Source organism: Stomoxys calcitrans, chromosome 5, assembly GCF_963082655.1.
Source record: "Stomoxys calcitrans chromosome 5, idStoCalc2.1, whole genome shotgun sequence".
NCBI lineage: Eukaryota > Metazoa > Arthropoda > Insecta > Diptera > Muscidae > Stomoxys > Stomoxys calcitrans.
In genome coordinates, this window is record NC_081556.1 from 115,175,484 (window position 1) to 115,199,702 (window position 24,219).

At 38.6% G+C, this 24,219-nt stretch overlaps 3 protein-coding genes across 3 annotated transcripts in view; 2 read left to right on the top strand and 1 right to left on the bottom strand.

The window, feature by feature from the left end:
* The window catches only part of LOC106092224 (uncharacterized), a 288,892-nt gene that overhangs the window by 146,109 nt on the left and 118,564 nt on the right, over positions 1-24,219 (bottom strand). The window lies entirely within an intron of this gene.
* Positions 502-10,425, top strand: LOC106092221 (uncharacterized). Its single transcript, XM_013259011.2, has 4 exons — positions 502-619; positions 690-790; positions 857-1,013; positions 10,115-10,425. The coding sequence occupies exons 1-4, from the start codon at positions 550-552 to the stop codon at positions 10,273-10,275; spliced, it is 489 nt and encodes a 162-aa protein (XP_013114465.2). The 5' UTR covers positions 502-549; the 3' UTR covers positions 10,276-10,425.
* LOC131997972 (uncharacterized) lies at positions 19,280-22,534 on the top strand. The gene is made up of 3 exons (XM_059369915.1): positions 19,280-19,525; positions 19,598-19,754; positions 22,404-22,534. Exons 1-3 carry the CDS (start codon positions 19,280-19,282, stop codon positions 22,532-22,534), a joined length of 534 nt encoding a protein of 177 aa, XP_059225898.1.

Genomic DNA, 24,219 nt, shown 5'->3' on the forward strand with positions numbered 1-24,219 from the left:
TTCTTTGTACATGGCAAGAAAGTGTTTGTGTGCGTATTAGAGATGTAAAATAAAATTCCTTCTTCTCTTCTCGTTATTGGTATCGCTACCACAAAAAAAGCACCCAAAGGAAATCCTTTGTACACAACTAACATGACTTCATAGCATTTTAAACATTTCGATAGATGGATGCTTGTAATCTTGGTCGTGTCACTTGCACAGTGCGAATGAGGGGCAGAGGGACATTAGCAAAGACCATGAAATATAAGATGAAAACTGTAGGGAGATAATTGAGGCTGTTATTCCAGTATCTGGCGCCAAGAAATTACAGACATGTCTGAAAGTCATCCAACAGAAAGGGGAAGTGGTTATGGACATTTTTAGCTTCAGTTGCCGGCATACAAATATAGTTTAGTCTTGTAGTGATTTTATTAGAGAGAGGTTGTTTAAAAAAAATTAAAAATTAAAATTCTTTTTTTTAATTAAAAAAAAAAAGCCAAGATGTGTTGCACCAACATGAGAACCCTTAGCCTCATTGTGGGCTGGATACATTTGATATTTGCCTTTATCATGACCATTGTGTTTTTAATCTATCTGTGTACATTCGACAATGAGACCTATGATGACACAATCGTAGGAGGTAATTTATTGCACATAGACTGCAGTGGTGTCTCATTCTTTGTTTTCATAAAACCATCTCCCTTTTGCAGTGGAAGTCAGCCGAACTGGACTGCCCACTGTAGTTTTCCTTTTCCTATTTTGTCTGCTCAGTTTAATTTTTGACATTTTACTTTTGAAGGGTATTTCGGAGGTAAGTTGAGATGCTTTTCAATTTTGTGGTTATTTAAAAAGCGAACTCCCTCTCATTTTTTTTCAGGAGCGCCATAAATTAATGAAACCATTTGTCGTTGGTAATTACGTGGCTTTGGGCATGCAATTATGTCTGACCATTTTCAATGTACTCAAGGATATCATAGAGGGATCCACATTCGGTGATGTCATGATACATTTAATCCTCAATTGTGTTTCTTTGGGTAAGTATGAGCGAGGAGAGTAACAAATAATAGTTTTAAAGTTTCATTGAAGTTGAATGTGATTTAGTGATGAAAAAACTTAAAGTCTAGGATGGCCTATTTATATGATTTAAAAATGTATTCCTTGGTGTCTATGGCGCCTCCCCACCCCCAAAACCCCTCAACAAAACATATTTACCGCTTGGGATAAAATGGGTATCAAATGAAAGGTATTTGGAAGTTTAGTACATAACTGTTATAAGAATTTGGTCGATGGTGTCTACGGGGCCTCTCCAATGCATACAAAACGGGTATGAATATCCAACATCACAACATGGGTATCAAATGAAAGTTCTTTGGGAGTTAACTACGAATCTGGTATAAACATTTGGCAGAGTCTGGAACCGGCCCACCCACTAAATATCGTTATATGGGATGTGTAGGGATATGATTGGAATGAAAAGAAAGGTCTATGACAGTAGTGTTAGAATCTAGTGTTGACATAAAAATCCAAGTATCCAGATCACGTCTTGCCATACAGCAGGCCATGTAGATCACGTAAATAAAGGACTCAAATAAATGGTTTTTGAGTCTTAGCGTCTCCTCCCAATTACAAAACTCCCACCACCTCGGGTATATATGTAAACCACCTTTCATTATAGTCCGGTGAAGAATGCATAATTTATGCCACATAGCAACTTTATTGAAATATGATCCGATTTGAACCAAATAGGGATATAGAGTGGTCTAATAAGTACAAATCATTGTTCAATTTTGTAGAACCAAATAGAGGTCTTTTTGGACAAAATATAGACCGATCTGATTCACAAGACACGGGTGTCGAAAAGCCTAACATACGGCACTGTGTCAAATCGGACAATAAATGCGCTTTTTATGGGCCCGAAACCTTAAATCGAGAGATCGGTCTATATCGAAACTATATCCAAATCTGAACCGACCTGAGCCAAATTGAAGAAGTATATCGAGGGGCATAACATAACTCACTGTCCCAAATTTCGGTGAAATCGGATAATAAATGGGCCTTTTAGGAGCCCAAAACCATAATTCGAGAGATCGGTCTATATGGCAGCTATATCCAAATCTGAACCGATCTGGGCCAAATTGCGTAAAGTTATCGAAGAGCCCAACGGAATTCACTGTCCCAAACTTCGGTGAAATCGGACAATAAATGCGCCTTTAAGGAGCCCAAAACAATAAATCGAGAGATCGGTCTATATGGCAGCTATATCCATATATGAACCGATCTGGGCCAAATTGCATAAAGTTGTCAAGGAGCCTAACAAATCTCACTGTCCCAAATTTCGGCGAACTTGGAAAATAAATTCGCCTCGCAGCTATATCCAAATCTGATCCCATCTGAGCCGAGCCAAATTGAAGAATAATGTTGAAGGGTCTAACACATCTCACTGTCCCAAATTTCGGCGACATCGGACAATAAATGAGCCTTTTATGGGCCTAAACCTTAAATCAAGAGATCGGTCTATATGGCAGCTATATCCGAATCTGGAGCGATCTATTCAAAATTGAAGAAGGATGTCGAAGAGCCTAATACAGCTCACTGTCGTAAATTTCGGCGACATCGGGCAATAAATGCGCTTTTATGGGTCCAAAACCTTAAATCGAGAGATCGGTCTATATCACAGCTATATCCACATCTGGACCGATCTGGGTCAAATTAAAGAAAGATGTCGAGTGGTCTAACACAACTCACTGTCCCAAATTTCAGCAAAATCGAATAGTAAATGTGGCTTTTATGGGCCTGAGACCCTTAATCGGCGGATCGGTCTATATGGGGGCTATATCAAGATATAGTCCATCTTCGAACTTAACCTGCTTATGGACAAAAAAAAAAGAATCTGTGCAAAATTTCAGCTCAATATCTCTATATTTTTAAAGACTGTAGCGTGATTTCAACAGACGGACGGACATGGCTAGATCGTCCTCGATTTTTACCCTGATCAAGAGTATATATACTTTGTAGGGCTGGAAATGGATATTTCGAAGTGTTGCAAACGGAATGACAAAATGAATATACCCCCATCCTTCGGTGGTGGGTATAATAAGCAATCCAACACTGAATGTACCTAAAAGATACATTGCGCCCATCTATAGAGGGTGCAATTTTCAACCGATTGGGCAATAGACTTCTCAAATGACTTTCAACTGACTTTATTAAATTTGTTTTTCTTCGGTCTGTGCATTCGATCTACTGATTTTAACTTCTCAATTTTTTTTTTAAATATAAGAGTTGGGTAGTTATCGATAGTATCGATACTATGGATATTTATTATTAGAAATATTGAATTTTGCCATTATCGTTATTTTGCCAGCTCAATTAAAGAGCGTTAATATTTATCTAGAATAGAAATCAACGATTTTTGAAAAATCCCATTATAGGTCGAAAACTGATTCAAAATAAAAAGTCTGTTTATTGTTCACTCTAAATGTGCTACAATATGGCAACACTTTTTTACACTTACCTTTAAAATATCGAACTCAAAATTTGTTGATTGATGATTATAGGAAACAGTAGAGCTTCTGGTTATAACATTCCAAAGTTGCTTTATTGTGGTTCTTGTCTTTGCTAAAGTAAAAACACTATTTTGCTATTTGAACAGGATGACGTTATCCCTTTCATTTTTCTGTGGTGAAGAACTGCACTAAGGGCAAACAACTCTGAGAATACTGACGTTTTTACCACCATCAAACAACAAAACACAAACAACTCTGAAAACACTGAAATTTTCACCATCACTCTCTCATTCTCTTTGTACCACGAAAAAAAAACAACAACATTACCAATGGATACACACACGGCGACACCAACGCGAAAAAACCGGCAGCCCCACATAGTTATTTGTTTTTTTTGCGGATTTTTCTTTTGCAAATTCCAATGCATTTTGAACAAATTTCTATTGAAATCAATCGATATGTTAGTTGCACTTCACTTTTCTTTTGATTTATCACATTTTTGTATAGGTTTCACTGGGTTTAATCACTTTTTAATTAACATTTTTATGAGGGGCTGAAATTAGCGTGCGAACGAATGAAGAATTATAACGAAACTAAGAAGACCGAGCAACAAGTGGTAAATGGAGTGGTTAGGAAAGTGGTGTAAGAACTTTGTTGTCAATGCAATTGAGAGAACTTTGTATGTATTGGTGGTTTTTTGACTTTCTTAAAGGGTAAGGGAAACAAAGTTTGTGTTGTTTGGCGAAGAGTGCTTTAGTTATAGGGATTATATGAAACCTCCTCTTATAACACTCTAAGGGTTTATTATTATATGTTTTGAGGTGATTTGTGTAAGAAACTCACTATTCTCCAAGCAGAACCCTACCCCTTACCACAAAAGTACTACCCAAAAATAAAAGTGAACCGATCGGGACAATATGGGGCTCAAATGAAAGGTACTCAGTACAGTACGATTTTCATATTAAACATTTGATCCAAGTACCTGGCGGGACGCCCCAACCCCAAAACCCCTTAATATAGGTTTATTTGATGATCATGACAATATGGGACTCAAATGAGAGGTATTCGGGAGTAGATTGCGAATATGGACAGGAAGGAGAAATAGGCTTTATAATTTGTTGATTTCGGAAGGGGGCGGACCCTCCCCCGTTACCCAAAAACACCACCCAAAATCAAAAGTAGACCAATCGGGACAATATGGGTATCAAATGAAAGGTATTGGAAAATAGAATACGAATATGGTATTAAAATTTGGGTCTAAGTACCCATCGGGGCGCTTGGGAATATATTACAACATGACATTAAAATTTGCGTTCAAGTCCAGGTGGCACTTTTCCTCCTAAAAATACGTCAAATAGGTTAATTGACCCATAATGACAGTATGGAACTCAAGTGAAAGGTATTTAAGAGTAGAAAACGAATTTGATATCCAAATTTGAAGCCAAGTGTTTGGGGGGATATGAAGTTCAGTTTAGGGGGTTCTTTAGAACAAAAGTCCCTAATCTGAACTTCATATACGACTGTGGCAAATTGGAACTCAAATCGGCGGTATTTGGGGGTAAAGAACTAATTTGAAATCTATTTTCAGGACAAAGTACCGGTGGCCGCCCCAGCCCCAGAACTCTCTACCGACCATGTCAATGTGGGACTCAAATTAAAGGGATTTGGGAGTGCTGCACGAATTTGATATCCATATTTGAGTCGAAATGTCTGAGCAGTTACCGTTCCCCTAAAAAGATCTTCTCATTAGCCTAATTTTTAAAAACACCAGATCTCAGAGATTAGTTATGCGATTCGTTCGAAATTTTTTTTTGAATTCTTACAATCACCAAGGAGTGTAAGAAGGAGATTAAAGCCCTCTCTGAGAATGACACAATCCGCATCGTTTGAGAGCCGGGCCATAACGGAGTAATGGGGAATGAAAGGGCAGACGATTTGGCGGTAAAGGGCAGAGCACAGCCGTCAATAAACTTAGTTAACCCGAAGCCTCCATATAAACCGATATCCCGATTTGACTTCTTAAGCCCCTAGAAGCCTTAATTTTTGTTCTCTTACGACTTCCAATAAATGCGCCAAGTACGGTCCGAATCGGTCAATAACCTGATATAGCTCCCATATAAACCGATCTCCCGATTTGACTTCTTGAGACCCTGGAAGCCGCAATTTTCGTCCTATTTGGCATATGTTGTTCTGTGACGACTTCCAACAACTATGCCAAGTACGGTGCAAATCAGTCTATAACCTGATATATCTCCCATATAAACCGGTCACACGATTGTTCTTGTTCTGTTCCTAAAATTTGGCATGCTGTGTTCTGTGACGACTTCCAACAACTATGTCAAGTACGGTGCAAATATATATTGATATAGTTCCCATATAAACCGGTCTCTCGATTATCCCTAGAAGCTTTAATTTTTGCTGGTTTGACAGAAGATTGGCATGTAAAATAAAATTATGACCTTCACCTAAATTTAGTTTGTATAATTTTTTTAGCAGAAACCATGGTGGTGGGTTCCAAAAATTCGGCCCGGCCGAACTTAGCACTTTTACTTGTTGGTAAATAACTTGTATTTTTGTGCTTATTTTATGTTCACCCAATTCCATTTGCTCCTCTCTTAGGTGACTCCTAAGAATGACTCAAAAGAAAACGTCAGATTTCTAATCGATGTTCCTGATTGCCATTTGTTCGAGAGAGTGAAAATTCATCAATATCAATCTATAGTCAATGGTTTTTGCTCATGCAGAAATGTCGAAAATGTTTATACTAAGAAAGTTACCATTTGGCACAGCAAAATGTAAATTGTTTCTCACCAGTGTAAAAAAACACCCCCTACGTGGTTTTTATATCTCACCATGGGAGATTGCTACCGATTGGCACACCCTCTAAACAAAATATCTTCAGTTGTAAATTTGTTGATTGGTGAATATAGGAAATAGAAGCTCTACTATTTAGCTTCTAGTCATGACATGCAAAAGTTGACTTTACTATGGTTCTTGTTTTTGCTATATTGAAAGCACTATTTTACTAATTGAACAGGATAACGTTGTCCAATTCATTTTTCTATGGTGAATAACTGCACTAAGCGAAGCTTCATCTTGGACAAATAACTCTCAGAACACTGACATTTTCACCACCACTCTCTCATTCTCGTTGCACCACGAACAAAAAGCAACAACACTACCAATGGATACACACAAGGCGAAACAACAACGCGAAAAAAACCCGCAGCCTCACATAATTATTTGTTTTTTGCCGATTTTTCTTTTGCAAACTCCATTGCATTTTGAACAAATTTCTATAGAAATCAATCGATATGTTAGTTTCACTTCACTTTTCTTTTGTTTGATCCCATTTTAGGATTAGTTTCACTGGGTTTAATCACTTTTCAATTAACATTTTTATGAGGTGCTGAAATTGGCGTGCGAACGATTGAAGAATTATAACGAAACTAAGAAGACTGAGCAACAAGTGGTAAATGGAGTGGTTAGGAAAGTGGTGTAAGAGCTTGGTTGTCAACACAATTGAGAGAACTTTGAATGTATTGGTGGTTTTTTGATTTTCTTAAAGGGTGAGGGAAAAAAATAGTGTTGTTTGGCGAAGAGTGCTATAGTTATGGGAATTATTTAAACCACTCTCCTCTTAAAACATTCAAAGGGGGTAGCATTTTATCGCCACTCCTTTGAGTGACCACCATAAATGACCTATTACGGATGCTGACTGAGGAGGGATTTGAAGATCCGAACGAGCTATGCAGAAGGGCCGAAAGGGTCTTCCATATGACCTATGACTGGGCTAGACATAGAAGTCTCATTGTTAACCCAGAGAAGACTGAAATATGTCTGTTCACGAGGAAGTCGAAGGTGGGCCAATTTAACGCACCGCGTTTCCTCAATAAGACGATTTCGATATCTGACAAGGTCAAATACTTAAGTGTGATCTTGGACTGGAAACTGAATTGGAAGTGTCACATTCAGGAGCGTTCTGAGAAGGCTCACAGATGTTGGGCACTATCAAGACGGGCCGGGCCGTAGGATCGAAATGGAACCTGAATCCTAGGATAGTTCACTGGGTCTACAGGAGCGTGATTAGACCAATACTTACTTACGCCTCAGTAGTTTAGACTGGACCATACAATAGGTTCAGAGAACATGTTCAATTTTCTGTTACGATTTTCAATAACTGCGTCAAGTACAGTCTAAATCTGACTATAATTTGATATAGCTCCCATATAAACCGATTTCCCGATTTGAGTTCTTGAGCCCTTACAAGCCGCAATTTTTGTCCGATTAGGCTGAAGCTTTGCATGTGGTGTTCTGTTATGACTATTATCAACTGCACCAAGTACGGTCTAAATCGGACTATAATTTGATATAGCTCCCATATAAACCGATTTCCCGATTTGACTTCTTGAGCCCTTAGAATCCGCAATTTTTCTCCGATTAGGCTGAAATTTTGCATTTGGTGTTCTGTTATGACTTTCATCAACTGCACCAAGTACGGTCTAAATCAATCTATATCAAATTATAGTCCATTTGATATAGCTCCCACATAAACCGATTTCCCGATTTGACTTCTTGAGCTCTTAGAAGCCGCAATTTTTGTCCGATATATAAATTTCTGTTATGATTTTTAACAACCGTGCCAAGTACGGACCAAATCAGTCTATAACCTGATTATAAAATTATAAAAAATTATGCCCATTACCTAAATTTGTATACCCTTCACCATAGGATGAGGGTATACTAATTTCGTCATTCTGTTTGTAACTCCTCGAAATATTCGTCTAAGACCCCAATAAAGTATATATACTTTTGATCGTCATGACATTTTATGTCGATCTAGCCATGTCCGTCCGTCTGTACGTCCGACCGTCCGTCTGTCTGTCGAAAGCACGCTAACTTTCGAAGGAATAAAGCTAGCCGCTTGAAATTTCGCACAAATACTTCTCGGTTGGGATTGTAAATGGGCAATATCGGTCGATGATTTGATATAGCTGCCATATAAACCGATCTTGGGTCTTGACTTTTTCAGCCTCTGGAGGGCGCAATTTTATTCCGATTTGATTGAAACTTTGCACGCGGTGATTTGATATCACTTCGGTCCATAACCTGATATATTGGGTTGCCCAAAAAGTAATTGCGGATTTTTTAAAAGAAAGTAAATGCATTTTTAATAACACTTAGAATGAACTTTAATCAAATATACTTTTTTTCACTTTTTTTCTAAAGCAAGCTAAAAGTTACAGCTGATAACTGACAGAAGAAAGAATGCAATTACAGAGTCACAAACTGTGAAAAAATTTGTCAACGCCGACTATATGAAAAATCCGCAATTACTTTTTTGGCAACCTAATAGTTGTCATATAAACCGATTTGGGGTCTTGACTTCTTGCGCCTCTAGAGGGCGCAATTCCTATCCGATTTTGCTGAAATTTTGATTGACGTATTTTGCCACAACTTTCAACATTGAATCTTGACATTGAATCCGATATTGAATCTTGACTTCTTAAGCCACTAGAGGACGCAATTTATATCCGATTTGGCTGCAATTTTGCCCGAGGTGTTTTGTTATGATTTGCAACAACTGTGCCAAGTATGGCTGAAATCGGTGCATGACCTGATATAGTTGTTATATAAACCGATCTGGGATCTTGACTTCTTAAGCCACTAGAGGACGCAAATCCTATCCGACTTCGCTGAAATTTTGCATGACGTGTTTCGTTGACTTGCAACAACAGTGCCAATTATGGGTGAAATCGGTGCATAACCTGATTTAGCTGTCATATAAACCGATCTGGGGTCTTGAATTCTTGAGCCTCTATAGGGCGCTATTACTATCTGATTTGAGTGAAATTTGTACAACATGACCTTCAACATACAGGTCACATATATGGTCTGAATCGGTCTATAGCCTAATACAGCTTCCCTATGAACCGATCTCCCTTAATTTTTGAGCACCTAAAGGGAGCAATTCTTATTCGATTTGGCAGAAATTTTACACAATGACTTCTACTATGGTCTCCAACATTCATTCCATTATGGTCCGAATCTGACCATATCTTGATATAGCTCCAATAGCATAGCAATTATTTTCTTTTATCCTTTCCTTTACATTGTTTGCCTAAAAAGAGACACCGGGAAAAGAACTCGACAAATGCGATCCATGGTGGAGGGTATATAAGATTGGGCTCGGCCGAATTTGGTACGCTTTTACTTGTTTTCGTTTAAATTTTTAGAAGAATCCATGTTGGTGGGTTCCCAAGATTCGGCCCGGACGAACTTAGCAGGCTTGTACTTGTTATCCATTATTCTTTGTTTGCCTTTTAGCTGTCGAATCTACTCACATGTATTCGCTCTTAAACAGTTCTGCTGGTATCCCATCGGTACCTGCTGCCGTGTAGTTCTTTGGACAGAATACTGCTACGCTGACCTCATTCTGACTAAGCGGTAAACATTATGTACCGTGATCAAGGATTGCTCTGTGGTATCCTACTCACCTCGAGTAGGATACCACAGGATACCTACTCACCTCGATATCAGTAGCTTGAATTTTTTTCCATATCCTAATCATACTCTCTGCAACCTGACTTTATCTTACCTATTTTTTTGATTTGCTCATTTACTTTCAGGTATTATGGCATTTTTCTTCTATCCCATCTATCAAGTTTACCATCAAATTCGTTGCTACAATGAAGAAAGAGAACATCGAGGTATACAGAACATAGAGAGCAATGCAGCGGCTGAACAAAAGTTAACCGAGGATCAAACCCAGGGAATGTATGTAAATTAAACTAACACTCCAGCAGAAAAATAAAATGAAGATACAATAAACTGCTAAAATGGCAACTAAACCAAAAGGCAATTGAAAAGTACTAAAAGAAATCAAACTCAGGTTCAGTGAGGTCAACTAGAAAAACCCAAAATCATGTTGATGATTAATTTTCTTTATTAGATGTGTATGAATTATTTAGTATTATATATTATTTATATTATATTAACTATATTTGAAAAAAATGCGACCATAATTGATTCTTAGAAATTAAAAAATTATGTTTCAAACACAAATTTTTATTGACTCTTATTTCTATAATTGTGACAAACTTAAAAATTTATATGTATAAGGCTATAGATGTTGTAAAAATTTCTTAATAAAAAATACTCAATTATTTTGTGAAATTCTTTGGAAGATTTCATAGAAAAAGTTCGCAGAATTCAAAAGAAGAGAGATGGACACAAGGCGGCACAAGGCCGAATGGCAAGGCGGCATGCATTCCAAATCAATATTAAGGGTTCGTTCTGTGGAATATTCGTAGCCGTTAGCTTAGGTTAGGTTAGGTTGAAAAGAGAGTGCAGATATTTATCCGCCCCATGCCACTATGGACATACACCTATTCGGCTTGTTCTGCGCTCTAAAAACTATAAAGTAACCTCTAAAAAGAAAAGGGGGGTTATTCTAACCTATTCATTTTCTTTGTGACACCCCGAAATATTGATCTGGGATCTGTAGAGTACATACATTTTTGATCATCTTGACATTCTAAGTTCATCTAGCCATGTTCGTCTGTCAAGTCGTCACTTGAAATTACGATAGTGGTCGAACTTAGCGAGTTAGGTCGTTGGAAATTACAAAAGAGCCATAGCGGTTCAGATTTGGATATAGCTCCCATTGGTCCTTTGATATGACTTCTTGAGCCCCTAGAAATTGTTATACGATTTGGCTGAAATTTTGCACGTATTGTTTGGTTCCGACTTCCAACAACCGCACCAATTTCGGTTCAAATCGGTTTATAAACCTCTCTCACGATTTAATATATTGAACCACTGGCCACCGTAATTGTTGTCCGATTTGGCAAAAATTTAAACAAAGGACCTCCAACATCAATAGTAAATACATATTGTCTATAATGTGAAATAGCTTTTAAATACCCTGATCACAAGATTAGTGTTCCACGGCCTCTGGAATTTTAGATTTTTGTCTGATTTGCCAGAAATTTGGTTCTTAAAATATCCATGAGACCTTTAACTTGATTCATTTGTGTACATTTATACCATTATCCTTGGTTGTGGGTTCTCAAGATGTCAAGGGCTCTTACAGGAATCACTGTTCCGAATTTCATTGAAGTCGGGTAAAAAAAGGCTTTTATAGGCTTGAGACCCAAAGTCGCCATATTCAAAAGTCGAGGAAACGATTGATGATTTGCTATTTGCCCGTTCTGTCTCTGGCGGACAGAAGAAGTTCCACTTTAGGTTCTCATTTCTTTGAGAACTTGTCTGAATGAGCATTTTGCTGTTGTCACCGATATTCGGGACTCTTTTTTGCAATGACTCAAGCAGCTATGATGAAATCTACTTCGTCAAACTTTGAATGTGGTTCTTGCCATCGATAGTCACAGCCAAGCTCAAACACTAAAGAGCAGTAAAAGTATAAAGTGAGTAAAAAACAACCAAAGTACATGGATCACTACGTTCGACATATATATGAAAAAAACCGAAAGCAAACACAAGATAAAAAAAATATTCCACTGAAATTTAAGTCATGGTTTGAGGCACAGAATAAATTAAAAAAACAAGTAAAAAGGCGTTAAGTTCGGCTGGGACGAACTTTGGATACCCACCACCTCGGGTATATACGAAAACTACCTTTCATCAAAATCCGGTGAAAATTGCATACCTTATGTCCCATAGCAGTTATATCAAAATATGTTCCGATTTGGACCAAATATTAATAAGTAGAAGTCATCGTTCAATTGTGTATAACAAAATATTGGTATTTTTAGTAGCTATATCTAAAAATAAACCATATACGACATGGATGTCGGAAAGCCTAACATAAGTCACTGTATCAAATTTCAGTGAAATCGGATTATAAATGCGTCTTTTATGAAGCCAACACCATAAAATCGAGATATCGGCCTACATGGCAGCTATATCCAAATGTAGACCAAATTGGGCCAAGTTGCAGAAAAATGTCGAAGAGCCTAACATAACAAATTTCGGCGAAATCGGACAATAAATGCACCTTTTAAGGACCCAAAACTTTAAACCGAGAGATCGGTCTATATGGCAGCTATATCCAAATCTGGACCGATCTGTGCCATATTGCAGAAGTATGTCAAGGGGCTTAATTAACCTCACTGCCCCAAATTTCGGCGACATCGGACAATAAAAGCGCCTTTTATGGGCCCAAAACCTTAAATCGAGAGATCGATCTATATGGCAGCTATATCCAAATCTTAACCGATCAGGGCCAAATTGAAGAAAGATGTCGGAGGGCCTAACACAACACACTGTCCCAAATTTCGGCGACATCGGCCAATAAATGCGCATTTTATGGGCCTAAGACCCTAAATCGGAGGATCGGTCTATATGGCAGCTATATCCCAATCTGGACCGATCTGGGCCAAGTTGACGAAGAATGTCGAGAGGCCTAACACAACTCACTGTCCCAAATTTCAGCAAAATCGGATAATAAATGTGGCTTTTATGGGCCTAAGACCCTAAATCGGAGGATCGGTCTATATGACAGGTATATCTAAATCTGGACCGATCTGGGCCAAGTTGACGAAGAATGTCGAGAGGCCTAACACAACTCACTGTCCCAAATTTCAGCGAAATCGGACAACAAATCCGCTTTTTATGGGCCCAAAACCTTAAATCGAGAGATCGGTCTATATGGCAGCTATGTCCAAATCTGAAATGAAGAAATTGAAGAAAGATATCGGAAGGCCTAACTCACTGTCCCAAATTTCGGCGACATCGGACAATAAATGCGTCTTTTATGGGCCCAAAACCTTACATCGAGAGATCGGTCGATATAGCAGCTATATCTAAATCTGAACCGATCAGGGCCAAATTAAAGAAAGATATCGAAGGGCCTAGCACAACTCACTGTCCCAAATTTCAGCAAAATCGGATAATAAATCCGCCTTTTATGGGCCTAAGACCCTAAATCGGAGGATCGGTCTATGTGGCAGCTATATCTAAATATGAACCGATCAGGGCCAAATTGAAGAAAGATATCGAAGGGCCTAAGACAACTCACTGTCCCAAAATTTCAGCAAAATCGGACAATAAATGTGGCTTTTATGGGCCTAAGACCATAAATCGGAGGATCGGTCTATATGGCAGCTATATCCAAATGTGGATCGATCTGGGCTAACTTGACGAAGGATGTCGAAGGCCCTAATGCAACTCACTGTCCCAAATTTCAGCAAAATCGGATAATAAATGTGACTTTTATGGGCCTAAGACCCTAAATCGGCCGATCGGTCTATATGGGGGCTGTATCAAGATATAGTCCGATATAGCCCATCTTCGAACTTAACCTGAACAAAAAAGACTCTGTGCAAAATTTCAGCTCAATATCTCTATTTGTAAAGACTGTAGCGTGATATCAACAGACAGACGGACGGGCATGTCTAGATCGTCTTAGATTTTTACGCTGATCAAGAATGTATATACCTTATAGGGTCGGAAATGGATATTTCGATCTGTTGGAATGAACGGAATGATAAAATGAATATACCCCCATCCTTCGGTGGTGGGTATAAAATCAAGTAAAAATGCATTAAGTTCGGCCGGACCGAACTTTGGATACCCACCATCTCGGGTATATATGTAAACACCCTTTCGTCGCAATCCGGTGAAAATTGAATAACTTATGCACCCAAATTTGGCACGGACATTGAGTGGTCTGCTAAATATAAGTCATTGTTTAATTTTTGTATGTCAAATTTCAACAAAATCGGGTAATAAATAAAGCTTTTAAGGGCTTCAGACCCTTTATGGGCAGATCGGTCTATATAGCAGCTAGGTCTAAATATAGTTCGACCTCAACCATATTAAGCTTGGATTTTGGGAGGCTCAAAACAACTCACTGTTTCAAATTGGATAATAAATAAAGCTTTTATGGGCTTCAGACCCTTTGTCGGAAGATCTGTATATATGGCAGCTATATGAAAATAAAGTCTGATCTGAACCATATTTGGGTCAGATGTTGGGAAGCCTTAAGCTACTCACTGTTTTAAATTTCAGCGAAATCGGGGCATTTATGGGCATTAGATGCATTATCGGCAGATCGGTCTATATAGCAGCTAAAGGGTGATTTTTTTGAGGTTAGGATTTTCATGCATTAGTATTTGACAGATCACGTGGGATTTCAGACATGGTGTCAAAGAGAAAGATGCTCAGTATGCTTTGACATTTCATCATGAATAGACTTACTAACGAGCAACGCTTGCAAATCATTGAATTTTATTACCAAAATCAGTGTTCGGTTCGAAATGTGTTCATTCACCGTAACGTTGCGTCCAACAGCATCTTTGAAAAAATACGGTCCAATGATTCCACCAGCGTACAAACCACACCAAACAGTGCATTTTTCGGGATGCATGGGCAGTTCTTGAACGGCTTCTGGTTGCTCTTCACTCCAAATGCGGCAATTTTGCTTATTTACGTAGCCATTCAACCAGAAATGAGCCTCATCGCTGAACAAAATTTGTCAAAATTTGAACACATTTCGAACCGAACACTGATTTTGGTAATAAAATTCAATGATTTGCAAGCATTGCTCGTTAGTAAATCTATTCATGATGAAATGTCAAAGCATACTGAGCATCTTTCTCTTTGACACCATGTCTGAAATCCCACGTGATCTGTCAAATACTAATGCATGAAAATCCTAACCTCAAAAAAATCACCCTTTATATACAAATATGGTCCGATATGGCCCGTTCAAGAACTTAACCAGCGAGCATTGAAAAGACGTATCTGTATCAAATTTCAGCTCAATATCTCAATTTTTGAAGGCTGTAGAGTGATTACAACATACGGATGGACGGACGGACAGACATACGGACATCGTTAAATCGTCTTAGAATTTTATAACGATCCGAAATATATATACGGATCGGAAATTGATATTTCGATGTGTTGCAAACGGAATGACTAAAAGAATATACCTTCTATCTTACGGTGGTGTGTATAAAAAAGTAAAAATATGCTAAGCCGATTTAGACTATACTTATCACGAATATGAAACGTCATGATGGAACCATACAGCAGAATATGACAACAATTGCATCTTCCGGGGCTCAAGATCTCAAATCGGAAGGTTGGTTTGGATCGTTGTTGACAATAAAGAAAGTTAAGGGTTGGAGGGGGAAAGAGGGGTTAGTCTTTATCGATATTCGTTTTAAATTTCTGAACGTCAATGTCGGTAAGAAAGACATTAGCCGGAAATCGATTTCACATACGAATAATTCGGGCGAAAATTTAATTTTCTCGGTAATGCATGGTTCGGTCGATTGGCTAATCAATCACAAACGGGTGTGGGTTCACCCATGGGACACACGCCATGGAAGTGACGATAGAGCAATACAACGCTACCCACCTTCGACAATGTTCAAGAGAAGCAATAGAGTTGGATACTCTTCTACTCCCCTCGGCCTGATGTAGGTAGTATATATATTGAGAAGATCAGAAGAGGTGAAATACTTCCTGCACCGCTTAAGAAAACCCAAACACTTGAATGCTTCTTTCAGCACTTCGAATACGTGTTTTGACCAACGGACATAACATTGTATCTTCATGTCCAGAACATCAAGAGTATCTGACTGCACAATATCTATACCTTAGATAGATATCGACGATTGTAGTGGGTCAGAGAATCGCTTGTGCGACTAGAAATAGAACTGTGTCTTCTGTGCGTTAAATTCTACTCTGTACATTCTACCCCACTCGAAAATGGCCAACCAATCCTGGGAGAGCTTCTCATCCTATCCACAATTTCTTGAGGACTGGGCCTATGGTCGAATGAATATGAATGACACAGACTACTGTCATCGGAAATGAGTGTGACCCAATAGATCATTTAGGGGCCCAAGAAATCAAATCAGGAGATTGGTTTGTTTGGGTGCTATATCAGGTTATTGACAGATTAAGACCGTATTTGGCACAGTTTGTTGAAAGTCACAACACAACACTTCGTGCCAAATCGAAGAACAATTGGGGGTCAAGTTGGGAGATCGGTTTATGTGGAAGCTATATCCAAACTTGAACCCATAATGCCCCCATTTATAAGAAGTATCTGAACAAATTTTCAGGCGGATAACTTTATTCGTTAGAGCGCTATCGTGAATTCAACAGACGGACATGGCTAGATAGAATCACAATGTCTAGACAATCAATAATTTAAATACTTTATGAGGTCCCAGATCAACTTTAAAGGTGTTACAAACCAATCCCTGATGATGGTATAGAATGTTTACCTCCTAGTCAGAAAGAGGTCCAAGTATCAGTGACCCGGCTAAAGAACAACAAGGCAGCAGGACCGACGGGTTACCTGCTGAACTATTTAACACCGGAGGCGACACGTTGATAAGGCGTATGCATCAGCTGATCTGCGCAATCCGGCTAGAAGAACGCATACCCGATGATGGGAACCTCAGCATACTATGTCTCTTACACAAGAAAGGAGACAAGACGGAATGTGCCAATTATAGAGAAATAAGTCTCTTTCCCATCACATACAAGATACTCCCGAGCGTACTGTGTGAATGATTAAAACCTAAAGTCAATGAGATAATTGGGCCCTATCAATGCGGCTTCAGACCTGGTAAATCCACCCTAGACCAGATATTCACACTGCGCCAAATCCTGAAAAAGTCCCGAGAAGGACAAATAAACACCTACCATCTCTTCGTTGACTACAAAGCCGCCTTCGATACTCCTTTACGTTCAAAGGTATTTCAAGCCATGTCTGAGTTTGGTATCCCAGCAAAATTAATAAGACTCTGCAGGATGACACTTGCTGATACGCGTTCCTCAGTAAGAATAGGAAAGAATCTCTACGAACCGTTTAATACCAAACGAGGTTTCAGGCAAGGAGACAGCCTATCGTGTGATCTCTTTCATATCCTGCTGGAGAAGATTATACGAGATGCAGATGTGAATAGATATGGCACACTAATCACAAGAGAGCACATGCTACTCGCCTATGACGACGATGTCGATATTATAGGTCGGTCACCGGAAGTAGTAACTGCAGCCTTTGAAAGGATCGAAAGAGAGTCAGTGAAAATGGGTCTGGCAGTAAATGGAGATAAGACGAAATGGGTGGTTTCAACTCCCAAAAAGCCTTGCACAACCGAGCAGATAAAGAAAATGGAGAAATTTGGAAACCACAACTTTGAGACAGTCAGTAACTTTATCTACCTCGGCACCGCCGTAACCGAAACGAATGACACCAGTTTTCAGATTAAGCGAAGAATAATACTGGCAAACAGATGCTACTTTGGACTAAGTATGCAGTTTAGTAACAAGGCCACCTCCCGACAGACGAAGATTACACTATACAAGACACTGATACTACCTGTGCTGTTATATGGTTCTGAAGCATGGGTACTTGTGAAAGCAGATGAGGCAGTGCTTGGTGTATTTGAGAGAAAGATTCTTCGTAAAATATATGGACCAGTTTGGGTTAATGGAGAATATAGGCGACATATGAACCACGTTACACGTATCATAATACAACGGCTGTGGTGGCTAGGTCATGTTGTCAGAATGGATGAAGAAGCTCCAGCAAAGAAGTCTTTTGAAGGCAAACACGGTGGTACACGCAAACCGGGAAGACCAAAAGCCCGATGGAAAGATCAAGATGTGGGAGACACCTCGAAACTTGGTGTCAGAGATTTTAGAATGAGCGCAGAAGATCGAGGTGCTTGGAACGCTATTCTACGTTCGGCTAGTGGAACAAATATCCTGTCATAGCCAATTGAATCGGACTGCATTCATTGGTATGTGAGAACTTTGCCCCTTTTCCTTAATGGAATTTTCTTGGGCAAAATTTGTATTTGCCATACCCGTTGGCACACTGTCTCACAAATGTCGCCAGCATTAGAAGGAGGTGCCTGTATCAAAGCCGTTAGTTTGCTGTTTAATTCATTGAAAGGTTTTCCGCATTGCAATGTAACTCCTGAACTATCGATTCGATTCCATTCTCCATATTCATTATCTCCTGATACCTTAGCTTAGTTCTAGGCATACCTCATGACACCACAGGGAGGACAGTGCCCATAATTGTGGAACCATAATAGATCTGGATTTTGACGAGTTAAGCCACTCGGTGACCTACGTTTCTCTTCGTCTTAGATTATGATAAGTTAGAATGGTATTTTTTTGTAAATTTACGCATTATTTTATTTACTGAGCAAAAACCTTTCTCAACTGCTTTTTATATCGTGATTTGTGTCATATGATAACAGGTGTGACCTGTAACTGGTCATGAAACAAAGGATAAAATGTAACTGTCTTATTGAATGCGTGTGGCTGGGTGTGTCTTGTGGCAACCTTAAATAAAATCAAAACAACGCGGCTCCTTTTTACAAGGAGCGGATTTACGCACAGGGGCGCCTTGGAGAAAAATCAATAGACCAAATTTTAATGCAAGGATATTAAAATTTGGTATTGCAAACCAAACACAAACCAACTCTATGTCTTTGTACAATTATTTCGCTAATATGAATCCACCCTATTAAATGAGTTGTTTCTAACTTTTATTTGTTTCATATGTCATCCCTACAGTTATTTTCACATAAGGCCCTTCAAAGTGTATGTCTTGTCCCTTCCAGTTGCCCCGTACTTGGCAAAACATAATTTGGCGAACTAATGAAAGGACAACAAGAAAATTGTCTTTTCAGTTGAAATATAAATCTGGCCACAGCAAGTTCTCTTGCCAAGCAAAACGCATAACGCATAACCAAAAAACAAAACAAAAAATCCTCACAGTCTTAAACATGAATGAAATGCGCAATTTCAATGACAAAATTCTGTGCTTTGTAGTGGGAGCCTTAAATGGTTTGGCCTATCTAATAAGTGGAGTTTTGGTATTTTTCTACTACTATTCCAAAATGAGAACCGAGGGAATGCAGAGAAATTTTGGAGATTTCCGCGAATATTATTTAATGCAAGCATTTATAATGAAAATGTTCAGTGTGGTGGCCTTTGTGTTGGCTTTGCTGTTCCTAAAGGGTGTATATCAGGTAAACTAAACTAAAAGTTAATATATTTGAAATTTATTTTTCTTAAATATTGTGGTTAATCTTATTTTACAGAAACGCTCTGGATTAATGGCCCCTTTCATTTATGTAACAACTGGTTATATTATTTTTGCAATTATCTCCATCAGATGTATTTATAATGCCGATTTGTTGAGAGAACAATCCATTATTCATGCCATTCTGATGCACTTCTACTATTGCATGGGATTGGGTAAGTTCATCAAAGGAAAGGAAGATAGCTAGAGTCTGAGCATCAATATAACCATGATAATTTATGAACTGAAGGTAGAAACAAGTAAGAGCGTGCTAAGTTCGTCCGGGCCGAATCTTATATACCCTCCACCATGGATCGCATTTGTCGAGTTCTATACGCGGTATCTCTTTTTAGGCAAACAAAGAATATTAAATAAGAACTGTTTTGCTATTGGAGCTATATCAAGTTATAGTCCGATTCGGACCATAAATGAATGCTGAACATTGCAGAAGTCATTGTGTAATATTTCCGTTCATACGGATAAGAATTGCGCCTTGTAGAGGCTCAAGAAGCAAAATCGGGAGAAAGGCTTCCATGGGAGCTGTATCAAGCTATTGATGGATTCCGACCATATTGGACACGTATGTTGAAGGTCATGAGAGAAGCCGTTGTACAACATTTCTGCAAAACCGCATGAAGATTGCGCCCTCTAGAGGCTCAAGAAGTCAAGATCCCAGATCGGTTTATATGACAGCTATATCAGTTTATGTACCGATTTGCGCCATACTTAGCACAGCACATTGAAAGGCATAACAAAACATCTCATGCAAAATTTCAGCCAAATCGGGTGAAAAATGCGCGCTCTATTGGCTCAAGAAGTCAAAATCCAAGATCGGTTTATATGGCAGCTATTTTGAAACATTTACCAATTTGAACCATACTTAGCGCAGTTGTTGGAAGTGATACCAAAACATTATGTGCAAAATTTCAGTCAAATCGGACGAGAATTGCGCCCTCTAGAGGCTCAAAAAATCAAGACCCAAGATCGGTTTATATGACAGCTATACCAGATTATGAACCGATTTAAATCATACTTAGCATAGTTATTGGAAATGATACCAAAACACCACGTGCGAAATTTCAGTCAAATCGGACAAGAATCGCGCCCTCTAGAGGCTCAAGAAGTCAAGATCCAAGATCGGTTTATATGACAGCTATACCAGATTATGAACCGATCTAAATCATACTCAGCATAGTTGTTGGAAGTGATACCAAAATATCACGTGCAAAATTTCAGTCAAATCGGACAAGAATTGCGCCATCTAGAGGCTCAAGAAATCAAGACCCAAGATCGGTTTATATGGCAGCTATATCAAAACATAGACCGATTTAAACCATACTTAGCGTAGTTGTTGGAAGTGATACCAAAACCCCACGTACGAAATTTCGGTCAAATCTAACGAGAATTGCGCCCTCTAGAGGCTCAAGAAATCAAGACCCAAGATCGGTTTATATGGCAGCTATATCAAAACATGGACCGATTTGGCCCATTTACAATCCCAACTGAATCCCTAAAAAGTATTTGTTCCAAATTTCAAGCGGCTAGCTTTACTACTTCGAATGTAAGCTTGCTTTCGACAGACAGACGGACGGAGGGTCGGACAAACGGACGGACAAGGCTAGATCGACTTAAAATGACATGACGAACAAGAATATATATACTGTATGGGGTCTTAGACGCATATTTCGAGGTGTTACAAACAGAATGACGAAATTAGTATACCCCCATCCAGTTGGAGCTTATAAAAACCAAAAATGTGCCAAATTGGCCGAATTGGCCGAATCGAACATTAGGAACCCTCTAACTAAGGATTATGCTAAAAATTTACACAATATGAACTTTGTTGAAGGGCAAAGTTGTAGAATACATCTGCCAAACCAGCCAAAGTTGGAGATGCAAGGGCCCGCAGTAGGGTAATCATGATATTAGTTTATATAACAGCGTGCCTGGGACTTGCATATGCTCCGAAAGCCTGGCAGGAAGCAAGGGTGGTGTTTACATCCAAGCCCGGCAAGGCAAGTTATGCGACACCAAATGCCTACAGACCAATAAGAATTACGTCCTTTTTACTCAAAACCATGGAACGTATTATGGATACCATGATTAAGAGTGGGACATACAGTGAACTGCTCAAAAACAAACAGCATGCCTATGTCAAGGGAAGGTCGGTGGAGACTGCCCTGCACGAGGTTGTGCATAAAATAGAACAATCCTTCGATGCCTAAACGTTCACACTGATGGTATGCTTTGACATCGAGGGGATTTTTAACAATGTGCGGACCGACACACTGATCCAATACTTTGACCAGTACCGGGTGGATCCGGTCATTAGAGACTGGATAAACCATATGCTAAGGAACAAGTGGAAAAATTGTGTGTTCCATGGCATAAATATAAGGGAGACCCCGTCCTTGGAGACTGTATAAGGAACAGGTGGATAAATTGTGCGTCCCACGGCATAAATATAAGGGAGAAAGTGGCACAAGGCACGCCACAGGGGGGCATTTCATCGCCACTACTATGGGTAACCACCATAAATTACCTATTACGGATGCTGACTGAGGAGGGATTTGAGTCCGTCTGCTACGCAGACGATGTTAAAATACATCTAAGGGGTAAGGATCCGAACGAGCTATGCAGAAGTATTGCTCGAGTGTAAGCCTAAGACCTTCACAGTCGAGGCTGTATAAGTTATATTTAGAATTAAGTTATAAATTTAATTCCGGACATAATAACAGCATATTATTTACTTAAAACTAAGAATTAATTTTTGTAGTAAGTATAAATTTTGCTTAAATTTTTCTTTTCTCCAATTTTTCTTTAAGGTTTGTATATTCTTTTTGTGTCTCCCATGTTCGTAATGTTTAGACGCTTACGCAAACAAAAGGCTCTGGCGGACCTATATGTTGACGAAACGGATCGAAATTCAAGGCCTTTGTATCCAAGCTTATACTAAAACACCAAGGGGGATGATGAACAACAGCAATCTTAAAATTAACATTGACATCTAGATATAATGTAATTAATTTATAAATGTTATATTGTTTAAAATAAAAGTCACAACTTGAATAATAAATTTTATGTTTTGTGAATTAAAAAAGATTAATAGATTGTTATACTCTTTGTGATTTCAGCAGGATGTTGTCCAACTTTCGACTATTCTATTCTAAGAAAGGAACTTTTCTAAGGTTAGGCAATTCTTTGCTGTTATTAAGGCAAACGACAGGTATTGTTAATCACGATTTCTTCTGTCTGTCACGACTGTTTACCTACGATTTGCAAATGTATTTGGAATTTTATCAGATTAAAAAGGGTTTCTTTAGGCATATTTTCTTCTTTAAGTTTTAATTGGATATTGTCCTGCTATTTAACAATACATCCATGCAGTCCAGAATAACGTATTTTTACTTGCTGTAGCAATCTTTTTGTATTCCTCTGTAAATCAATAAATTTTTTTCAACACATCTTAATGGCCATTTAATTATTTTTATTTTGTTTAATTATTTTTATTTACTTTTCTTTTTTGGTTTTATTTTGTTATATTTCGAAAATGTTTATTTCACAAAATAATGCAATATATACTTCGCCTAGCAAAGTCAGCTTTGACTATCTAATTTGAATCTGACTGAATTCAATGAGAAATATATTTATTTGAGGGTCTTTGACTCTGCCACTATATCAACGAATGAATTTAAATTGGTTTAAAGTGTTATCGGAATAAATTATTGGTGACTTTTAAGAATTTACATTTGAAACTGGATTTCTCATAGGGTACTATTAGACTGTTTTATAATCAATTGTGTCTGAAGCATGCGTTCATTGTGAAATAAATTAATCTCTCTTTAACGCTGAATCATTGTGAGTCAATAAACAAATCAATCAAATGAAATATTTACCAACATAAAATAGGAAGACTACCTTTTAAAACATAAAATCTTCTTCTTTCTTCTGTTATATAAAAATTCAATTGTTGCGCTTTGAAACTAATATAACAATTATCAGAGAAGCTGTAGTCATCCATCACTTCCCAGTCGCATATTCTTGCACTTATATCTTCCGTTACAAAGGTAATATCTAGTACCTCCTGCCTGTTCCTGGTAATAAAGGTCGGTTTATCCCCTTTATTACAAATCGCCAGATTGCAACTCATATTATATTCCATAAGCAGCTCACCCCCTTCGTTGACATCCGAACTTCCCCATATCTGGTGATGTGCATTAGCATTACTTCCTACAATGAGACTTTTCTTCCCTACAGAAGTGGCTTCAATCAGCGACTTCAGGTTTGAAGGCGGCTTCTCTGAACCCTGTGCCATATATAGGGAAGCCAGCCAGTAATAAGATTTGTTTATTTCAAGGCTGACTACTACAGAATTTTCAGCGACGGAAGAAAAAAAAACATTTAGACTACTCTTTGCAAGAATACAGGCTCTGTGTGCCCCATTCCCCGTACCCTTGAGAAGTCTAAATCCCGAAATTCTTAGTCCAAGAACCATTCCTTCACACACCCATGGTTCCTGGATAAGAACCACGTCAAATCCTCTTCCCATTAGGATTTATCTGTAGAAACCGAACCATAGTCAGGATTCAGAACTTCCACCACTGTCGTGTAAGCCTCGTCTTCAGACTCCATCAGGAGCTC

What these genes read in the sequence shown, in the direction of transcription:
- LOC106092221 (XM_013259011.2), top strand. Translation starts at nt 550, where the DNA reads ATGACCATTGTGTTTTTAATCTATCTGTGTACATTCGACAATGAGACC. An exon ending in TGATGACACAATCGTAGGAG is followed by an intron (nt 620 to 689) that starts GTAATTTATTGC and finishes TCCCTTTTGCAG; the next exon opens with TGGAAGTCAGCCGAACTGGA. An exon ending in TTTTGAAGGGTATTTCGGAG is followed by an intron (nt 791 to 856) that starts GTAAGTTGAGAT and finishes ATTTTTTTTCAG; the next exon opens with GAGCGCCATAAATTAATGAA.
- LOC131997972 (XM_059369915.1), top strand. Translation starts at nt 19,280, where the DNA reads ATGAATGAAATGCGCAATTTCAATGACAAAATTCTGTGCTTTGTAGTG. An exon ending in TCCTAAAGGGTGTATATCAG is followed by an intron (nt 19,526 to 19,597) that starts GTAAACTAAACT and finishes CTTATTTTACAG; the next exon opens with AAACGCTCTGGATTAATGGC. An exon ending in CTACTATTGCATGGGATTGG is followed by an intron (nt 19,755 to 22,403) that starts GTAAGTTCATCA and finishes TTTTTCTTTAAG; the next exon opens with GTTTGTATATTCTTTTTGTG.